The sequence below is a fragment of the Humulus lupulus genome, chromosome 2, assembly GCF_963169125.1.
Source record: "Humulus lupulus chromosome 2, drHumLupu1.1, whole genome shotgun sequence".
Taxonomy (NCBI): domain Eukaryota; kingdom Viridiplantae; phylum Streptophyta; class Magnoliopsida; order Rosales; family Cannabaceae; genus Humulus; species Humulus lupulus.
The window spans coordinates 295,390,805-295,401,252 of record NC_084794.1 but is presented as its reverse complement, the minus strand read 5'-3'; the positions used below and the strand labels follow the sequence as shown (position 1 = coordinate 295,401,252).

The 10,448-nt window shown below is 29.8% G+C and overlaps 2 protein-coding genes across 2 annotated transcripts; one reads left to right on the top strand and one right to left on the bottom strand.

The window, feature by feature from the left end:
• The first annotated feature begins 237 nt into the window (after positions 1-237).
• LOC133815739 (proline-rich extensin-like protein EPR1) lies at positions 238-720 on the top strand. Its single transcript, XM_062248544.1, has one exon. It carries the CDS (start codon positions 238-240, stop codon positions 718-720), a length of 483 nt encoding a protein of 160 aa, XP_062104528.1.
• Positions 721-8,700: 7,980 nt separating this feature from the next.
• On the bottom strand, positions 8,701-9,714 carry LOC133819946 (ethylene-responsive transcription factor 1B). Its single transcript, XM_062253333.1, has one exon. It carries the CDS (start codon positions 9,616-9,618, stop codon positions 8,971-8,973), a length of 648 nt encoding a protein of 215 aa, XP_062109317.1. The 5' UTR covers positions 9,619-9,714; the 3' UTR covers positions 8,701-8,970.
• Between the last annotated feature and the right edge of the window lie 734 nt (positions 9,715-10,448).

Sequence of the window (10,448 nt, the reverse complement as noted above, 5' to 3'; positions counted from 1 at the left end):
CCAAACTTTGCAATAAATTTCCACCCTAATATGGGGCCCAAAATCTCACCTAAAAATGTTATCTCTTTCACAACCAAACAAAACAACACATTTGACTTGTCGATCGATAAGAACTAGTAAAGGAAAATAAGACTTGGTTCGATCTATATACTGCCGACACAGCCCTGGATTTAGTACTATAAAAAGCACCACTTAGTAGACCAAAATATCACTCACAACACAACACAACTAAACACTATGTCTTCAACTCAGTTCCTAGTGTTGCTCCTCGGAGTGGCACTTTTCGCCACTCAATCAACTCTCGCCGATTACTCTAAGCCTCCGGTGGTCGAGAAGCCTAAGCCACCACCAACCCCAGTCTACGTTAAGCCACCTCCGGTGGAGAAGCCTAAGCCACCACCAACCCCTGTTTACGTTAAGCCACCTCCGGTGGACAAGCCTAAGCCACCACCGACCCCGGTTTACGTGAAGCCTAAGCCACCACCGACCCCGGTCTACGTTAAGCCTAAGCCACCACCGACCCCGGTGTATGTTAAGCCCAAGCCACCACCGACCCCCGTCTACGTGAAACCTAAGCCACCACCGACCCCAGTTTACGTGAAACCTAAGCCACCACCGACCCCGGTCTACGTTAAGCCCAAGCCACCACCGACCCCGGTGTATGTGAAGCCTAAGCCACCACCGAGTTATGGGAAGCCCCCGAGCCCTGGCCATTACTGAGGAGTGAGTTAATCGTGGCATGATGAGATATTGAGAGAATAATACTTGTATAAGGTTTTATTTTCTGGAAAATAAGAGTTGTTATGGGACTCGTGGCTGTGCATTTCTGGAGTTCAATTATGTATTAATCGTCTTCACTTTCTAAATGCCTTTAAATGAATGTATTTGAATCATCAATATACGTTTGCTCTTCTCTTCGGTTTTAGCTGATGAGATTATCCATATATATATACATATATTTACGTATACCATGGCCAGGTCAATATCTCTTAGCTTTGTTTGATCATTAAATTTTTCGCTAGCAAAGTCAAATTGTATAATAATAATAATAATAATAAAATTACCAAGGGACAAGTACCACCACAAGTAGGTGGCATACTGCTATTAATGCAATTTAATATTGAGTCATGTTTATTTAAATTTAATAAGTATTATAATGTATCGCTAACCAATTATGATGTGTCACCTCATGAGGTGTTAGACATATCAAATAGGAATCAAGATACCATGTTAAAATTATTGTCTCATACTGTGTCAAACCAATATAATTGTGTCACTTCATATTTAATATTTCATTTATAAAAAAAACTGCTACTACTCTTTCACAATGAGTTAAGTTTTAATATGAGGTATCACAATTAAATTAGTTTCATAAAGTATGAGATACACTAATTTGACAGAAAATCTTGAATCGTGAAGTAGCACCACTCTAATAATAATAATAATAATAATAATAATAACTTTAATATATATATGTATGGCCCTACAATTTCATATAATGAGCTAAATATTTTGGAAGAACTAGAAGTGTGTGGATTCGTTGATCACACAAAAAAAAAAAAAAAAAAAAAAGTGGCTAGCTCGTCATAAACATTTTGCTGTATTTATATGATTAATGTTTATAATAAAAATCACAATATTAATATGTTAAATCAAATTTTAAGCGCATGTATCTATATAAAATTATATCCAAAATAAATGTAAACACTACAAAAAAAATTTAATATTAGGGCGGTGTAATAAGAGGCGGACTGAGTCCGTCTGTAGTGTACATGTTATTAGCAGTAGACTAGGGGTCCGCCGCCAATAAATGTAAACAATTTAAATTGTATTGATCTTTTTTCTTCATGGGGAAGATCCATCATATTTGTAGTGTAATTTGATATCGAATCTTATGTATTTTAATTTAAATTTGAATATGTGGAAGTAGATATTAGATTATACTAATGGCTATTTGCAGTTTTATTTGATGTTGAACACCTTAAAATATCATATAGCAACAATTCACAAATAAACAATAATAGGGTTAGGGGGAATATGTTGCAACACTTTACATATTCTATTTTAAATTTGAATATGTTGAAAGGCGTATAAAATCTCAAAATTAACAAGATAATATTAGGATGCAATATTATTATTGAGTTGAAATCTTTATTGTTACACTTAATTATCAATTGTAAGAATAAATATTCAGTAGAGATGCTTATTCTTACAACTACTTTAGATCCTAGAGATCGATGGATTTAAATTGTCCAAGATTGATGATATTTGCAAACTCGTAGAGAAGTTCTATCTTAAAAATTTCGCAGGACATGAAGTACTTTAATATTGAGCTTGACAATCCAAATCACCCTAAACTTTAGAAATTAATTAGTATTCATGAATTGTGTTGTGAAAACAAGGAAATCAACTATATACATCCTCTTATAACATGTTACTTAGATTTGTTCTTACTCTTCCAGTATCAACATCAACAACGATTATTAAAATCAATTTAACTTATTTTCTATTTTAAAATCTATTATTTATTATTCATTTTTATTCAATAATTGAAAAACATGAGAGAATTTTGGTCATATTGAAAAATAATTTGAATGTATTTTGCAAAATACAGGGTCCAATTACGTAATCGGAAAACACAGGGGTCAAACTGGCATATTTTCCTTTAATCTTTGTTACAAACGTGTTAATCAAATTCACAAATTAACTTTGTAAATATTAGTTATAAAAATGTACTTTTATAATTATGAAATCAATTCTGTAATTAAATTTAAAAACATGTATTTTTTATTTGCGAATTAGTCTGTTGTTTACAAAAATAACATTCTGTAACTGATTTTTTTATAAATGGTGTTTACAAAAAAAAAACTGCTGAAACAAAAAATATGAAATTTTTTATGCTTTTACCACTATATTTTGCCACGCTGTATTTTTTTTTTAAATTAAGTATTTTTAAAAATCAATTACTCAATTTTGTAATGGAAAGAATATATATCATATTTTTCAAAAATTTAATGTAATTTTGTTAATTTTCAAAAACAAAAAATATATATTGTATCATATCTGGACTATATTAAATTATAAGTCTCTTTGTAACTTTGGGCCAAAGCCCAACTCATTGTAAGAAAAAGGCCGTTTTTTTAATGGTGAGAAACTTGCATGACTGCATCAAAATTGGATATATATATATATATATACATATATATATAAATATATATATAACTGGGTTATGAGAAAAATTACACACAACATCGTAAATTTTAAAATAATTTAAAAAATACATAATTTTACAAAAATACAAAGAACATTTTGTAATAGTTTTTTATTTAGTTTGTAAACATTGTTTATAACATCTAACAATTTATTACAATTTTGTAAGCTTTCGTTACAAACTTGTAAATTCTCTTTATTTCATTTGGGCTTGTGATGAATGTGAGCTTTGGGCTCTAATTTTAGGCTTGCTTAATCTTTTGAGAAATTTACATAAATACCTTAAAAATATAAACTAATTCCAAAAATATCTTAAACACAACATATTTACACATATACCATGCTATGTCACCACGGTATACCGAAATTTGAAAAGAAAAAAAAAAGGAAAATCCAGCTTCATGATTTTTTTTTTGTTTTTCTGGGTTGTAAAAAGTTACATTTTGATTGCTTACAATACCGAAGATACCAATTGGTTACTTTTTTTTTATAAGAAGTTATAATTTTTTATATCATATTATTTTAGATATATTTTGGTTACCTTCAAAACTTATTTGTAGACATCTTAATATACCAATTAGTTATTTTTTAAGTTATATTATGATATCTTATTATTTAAGATACATTTTGGTAAACTTTAAGCTTATTTCAAAAACTAATGAATTGCCATATAGTATAATAAGTTACCATATAGATTATTAATAAAAATTAATTTAGTATACTACACAGTATCTTTTAAATGAAAACTTTAAATAAACTTTTTAGTCATCCATGTAATTTACCATGAATAGCTTATTAGAAAATGACACTATTTAATATACTCCATGCAGCGTTACTTTTAAAAGCTACATTTTTGTTGTTTTTAAAATCATTTAAGATATCAATTGGTTATCTTTTGATATATGACTAAATTTTTGAGCATGACACAAATTTAAAGCAACCAACTCACTTAGTGAGTTACCAATAAGAGACTTTTTGTGTTCTATTTAAAAGTTACCAAACAGTATCCTAAAGAATCTATTTTAAAAAAGTTACTTGAAATGTTTCTAAAATTGCATTAAAGTTGTTTAAAATATCATATGGTATCTTTTAAATGTAAAATAAGAATACACTTTTTGGTAACTTTTCAAGCACATAAAAAAAGGACTCATCCCACAACCATCTTCTCCAGCAATGACAAGAAACTCATGCTTGCCAAATATCAAAATAATCCCCTTGATAAGTAAGTCGCGATGATACCACCCTTGAGCACAAACAGCCAGCGATGTCACCGGAAAAAGCTTTTAAAGCAAAAAAGATACCAATTAACCAAATTCCAAAAATAATCTCACAAGCAAAAACAAAAAAAACTTACAAGTTACTTTAAAATCAATGTACATTTTAGGAACTCTTTGATTTAACTTTTACTTAAATAAATTAAAAAAGTGACTACAAAGTTAGTCTTCATACATAAGAGAAACCAAACAACCAAATTCCAAAAATAATCTTGGAGTTAATTAACTAAAAGATTTTTTTTTGTAGAATGGTAACTAATTAGTATTTGATTGGTACTGATAATACATATATATATATATATGAAGATGGATGTTATGCAAAAAATATGTACATATGACGTGGCATCACACTGTGGACACATGGCATCCAACAGTCGGTACAGGCTGGTCGGATTACACTTGACAAATGAATAACAGTCACTACTCGGTACGCTTGCCAGGAGAGTAGCTGGTCGCTATGACAAAACGACATATCTGCACGAACGAAGACAGTTACACTAGCTCTGCGCCTAACAGCCCTAAAAGCTCGGTCAAAGCTCCTAAAGAATATGACAACAACCACTTGCGAGAATGTAGGGATATTTCCCCATCAGTTATGCTCAAGCGCAACACTTGGGCGAGAAGGGCAGTATAAATACAAACTCTCCACTACAGTAGAGGGGGTTCACGAAAATAGCCTACGTACCAGTACTAGAAACATACTGAGTAGCCTAGCTTGATACTTAACAACAATTCTGCAATTTTGTATTGTCTTTTACACCTAGAAGTCTACCTATATTCACTGGCTACCTTGTGTAAACTCTTAAGATCAATACAAATCTAAGAGGAAGTAAGTCATTACTATTTATTGGGGCCGAACCTCAATAAATCTGATGTTGTTTGTCATTTATTCTCATAGTTATTAGGTTTTTTGTTTATTTATGGTTTATTAATTATCTAATTGAAAGCTCCTTAATTAATTAATTAATTTAACTCCACGTTGACCAAAAATTCAGTCAACAATGGAGATTGGATAGGTTTTTCAATTTGATTGAGTTATTAGATTAGTTTTTTTCTATCTTCTCTAATTTTTAACAAAATACTTGATCATTACACACACATATATATATATATATGAACAACTTATATAGAATTTTTTTTTTGATGGAAAACAGTTTATATAGAGTTAATTTGGTTATTAAAAGTAAATGTTTGTACGAAATTTAAACCCTAGTTTTTAACTGAGCCAGGTGTGGGGTAAGATATATATAAGTGTCATACATAGTGTTTTCATTTCTTGAGTGTTATGAGTACTAACAACATATTAAAATTATATATATTTATGTGTCATAATTAAAAGTAAATATGTCTCTATCAAATGTTGCATTTCTTCTCTCTCTCTCTCTCTCTCTCTCTCTATATATATATATAGATGTTACACTTTACGTACAAATTAAAATTATAAACATCATTAAGTCTTATTAAGCCATAATTAATAGTTTTTTATTCCTTATGTCAGCTTCTATGTATACAACAATATAATAAACGATTTTTTTTTTGTTTTGTTTAACTTTTCTGATGTCAGCTTCTATGTATTTTTGGTGCATTTTAATTATTTAGAGCATCCTACAAACTTTGATGAAATTATGAATAATTTATAATACCAAAAAATAAAGTTAAAATAGTTTGTTGTACGTCTAACTACTTTTTTTTTACGCGCGAAAAATAACTTATTTAAACATTGTTTTCGGTATTGTAAATTATTCAGAATTTTCTAAAAATTTACAATATGCTCTAAATAATTATAAGATTCACGGCCATAAAAAAAATTTACACCAAAATTACTTCCCGAGCAAAAAATTAGAAAGACAGTGCACTGATATTTCTTTTTTTTAGAATTCACATGAGAAATACTCATATATATATATATAATATTAAAACAATAAAAAAGTCAAGTTTAATTATATACATTTAACTGGCATGGTTATCCAAAGGTGACCAAATTCAGTTAATGCATCTGCTAATGAAATCATTTACTAATTAATTAAAAGTAATTAATCATAGTTAATCCTTCATTCCACCTGGCATTTAATGAAGCTTGCTCTAATAGGAAGACAATCCAACTAAATTAGATCACTTTGTTTTATTTTTCATTTTTAAAATGACAAATCCAATTTGAACTTAAATGGACTCTGACCACCACCATGCATTGATTATGACCCTATAATAAGTTTTTTTTTTTTTTTTTTTTTTTTGATACAGAACAAAAATATCACGTGACAAAATTTAATGCTTGGTTCTTATGACTATTCTTTAATTAATAAGTAAGTAACCATTCAACCACCAACTTCATAATATTATTATTATTTTTTGCAAGAAAAACAATATTATAATAAATATGATAAAAACCAACATTAGTTAATTTCACCCACGAAAAAGATTGAAAAAAAACTAACCACATATATAATATGTCATATATATATATATATAAATTCTTAGAACGTTCTCGTAGTACTTCTCTAAATTACATGCACGTGTTGACATTTTCGTAATTATTAAATTTTTTTCGAAAGAATTGAAAGAACAAAACCAACGGCCATGCATCTATAATAATAACTTTACATTCATTTGGTTTTATTCGGAAAAAAAAAATTAATAGATTTTATAAGTTAGAAATTTTTATCAAACTTTATTTATTTAAAAATTGACAATTACTATTGCATGTTTTGTATCCCTCGAGGAAAATTCTCTAGCAACAAATTATTTTATGTGAAAATAAAAAATCTTATTATATTCATATTTAATTATATATTGTGTGATCAAACACGAAACATGATATTTATATATAATATTCATTAATGTATATAAAGTGTGAGTGGAACAATCATATAGTTCCATTTATTATGATATTAAAAAAATAATAATAATATGACCGTCTTCGAATTTTCTATTGAAAATAATGTCTCTCAATTATGATATTATTAAGCAAAAGTTTCGTTTAAAAAAATGGATTAATCATAATAATTTATAAGTGATGTATGGTGATATATTTGCTTAGGTTTCCCGTGTTTGGTGGCCACTAACAAAATAAAAAATATATATAAATATATACACAAAATCTAATATTAAATAAAGGGTTTATATTGGACCATGTATTTTGACAAGTTATTTTTAAGATTCCGTATTTTGTAAAATTGTTCAAATAGACTCCTAAACTTTATTTTGATGAATAAAAAATTGAGTATAACAATACAGTTCTTAGGCAGAATGACTGTATTTTTGTTTTGAGTTGTTAGTTTGATGAATTATTTGTGATTTTAATTCAATTTTTTTTTATCAAAATCGGGTTTAGAAAACACATAGTCTAAAAATTAATTTGTCAAAATACAGAGTTCAAACAGATAATAAGACAAAACACATAGTCTAAAAAAGAATAAACCCTTCATTAAATATATATAGTAGTCGATGATTTATTTGGTCACTAAGTATTTAAAAATAAAATTAAGGATAATGACGATTATATTAACATAATGGCTCACGTAACGTAAGGTAAATTAATTTTTTATGATATTATTGAATTAATTTAATTACAAGGGACTAGATTAGACTGGTCATAAGTAGTAGATATTGAGTCAATAAATTACAAAGACCAAAACAAGAAATGGTTCACTTGGTTTGAACTTGGACTAGTCTAGTACTATCGTGTTCAAAACAACTAAAGATTTATTTATTTTTATTATTATCTTTATTCCATTTTATATCACAAGGGTATTTTTGTCATTTACTACAAAGCAAGTTTAGATTTCTCTTTCCCATTATAGCTATTCTAGTACCTTCCAAATATGGACACAACTTTTTTAACTATTTATTTTAACAAGGGGTTTGTTTAAATATTATGATCATAGTAGAAGAAAAAAAAAATTCTATAGAGAAAGAAAAATAGGTTTATATATTTAGCATGATAATGAAATGATTCCATTTTGGTAATGAATATAAGAACTAGTTTGAATTATTAGGAAGCCAAACCAAGAACAATCCACAAGAAAAGTTTGAATTTTACCTTTAATATTATCCATTATGGTCAGATTTGTGTGACATTTTTTTATGTATCTAGACAAATATATATATAAATAAATAAAAGTGTTATAATACTATATTTTAACGTGGAATATTCTTAATTATTCCCTTTTCACTATGCATGAGTCAAAAGTAATATAAAAAACAATAATCTCGTTAATTAATTAATTAATTAAAATAGTAGAACTATAGATTGATAGACAGATAGATACACTTTACAAGAAAAACCAAAATGGATTATACAGATTTTTCACACTTTGGTTTTGATCATCTCTAAAATTTTCTAGCTAAAAAGAACAAAATAAACCAGACTTCAATAAACACGAAGCAGTACTAATCTTTGAAAAAATCAAAGTAACTGAATAAACATATAAAAATATAATTATATGATCATATAATTTTTTTGTTTGTTTGGATTGAGATTATGAACTTAGATTGAAGTAGTTAAAAGTTGTTCTAAGTACTCTGCTCCCAAATCTTCAAACACCACCACATTCTCTATTCTCAAATCCCTCTCTTTGGTCTTCTTGTTCACAATTTTCCTCCTCATCGAGTGTTTTCTTTTCAAAGCCACCACCGGCGAGCAGCCCTCATCATCGGCCACCACACCGCCGCCACCGCCACCGCCACAATTCAACTCCCTCAGAGACTCCCTAACCCTTTCGACAGGAAAATTGAGTATCGCCGAGGGACCGCGCATCGAAAAAGCGGCTTGATCATAGGCCAAAGCGGCAGCCTCGGCGCTATCAAAGGTGCCGAGCCAAACTCTTATGCCGTGCCTCGTCGAATCCCTAATCTCGGCGGCGAACTTGCCCCACGGCCTGCGCCGAACGCCTCGATACGACTTCTCCTTCCTCGAATTCACCTCTTCTTCTTTGGTGGGACTCCTCACAACTCTGTTGGAACAAGTTTCTTGGCTGGTGTTTGAGAGCAGCCCATAGAGGAGCATTTCCTCCGAATCATTCTCATTGAAAGGGAGAGAATTCTCTGCCGATTCCCACCCGAAAGACTCCGGCGAGCCGAAGGAAGACTCCGGCGATAAATCGGATGATTGAGAGGTGAAGAAAGAGGACTCCATTTGCAGGGTGGTTTTGTTGAGCACTCTGTTTTTTTACTCTGTTTTTTCAGGTTGCTCTGTTTTTTTAGTCCCCTGTTTTTGAGTAAGCAACACTAGGGTGCTCTGCCTCCAAATATATATAGTATGAGAAAAAGGAGTAGGGAGGGTTAAAATGGGAATGTAAAAAAAATTTACGAGGGTAAAACGGTAAAAGCCGCCGGGATGTGGTGGCTGTATTTAAATACGAAAATATTCATGGTTTTGTGGGGTCCACTGCAATTTGACAAAAATAAGGATTAATCAAATTTCCACACATGGGTCAATTCAATTGAGAGCCTTGGATTGAGGATGGCGGCCAGGTCAGACAGCCAAATGGTGGTGACGTCATCAATTCGGATTGTATTCGTTGTCCTATGTGGCATCATGAGGCTCTGGTTGTGTCCACGTGGCACTCACGTGGGCCAACGTCGATTCTCTAAGTGATGATGATGACCGTCCGTGACATATAAATTGAGCTTTGTTAGTTGAATAACCGTTGGGGATAATATCATATTTTCAATTTTATTTTATTTAAAATATTTATTTATTTAGCTCATAAAATGGAATTTATTTTGTGAATAGAAGAAATTGAATAAGTTAGTAAAAATATGTTTATTTTGTGGATAATAATAGTTGGGTTGTGGATGATATTTATGCAAATTAATTTCCAATAATTCTTGGTTTGTAATTATGTTGTTGGATTTGCATTAACTTATTTATGTTACTAATTTTTTTTTTATATATAAATATGAGTGATGATGTGTGCACATAGAACATACACCAATATTGTACACAATGATTTAATAAGTTTT

Coding starts and splice junctions, on each gene's coding strand:
- LOC133815739 (XM_062248544.1), top strand. CDS start 238: ATGTCTTCAACTCAGTTCCTAGTGTTGCTCCTCGGAGTGGCACTTTTC.
- LOC133819946 (XM_062253333.1), bottom strand. CDS start 9,618: ATGGAGTCCTCTTTCTTCACCTCTCAATCATCCGATTTATCGCCGGAG.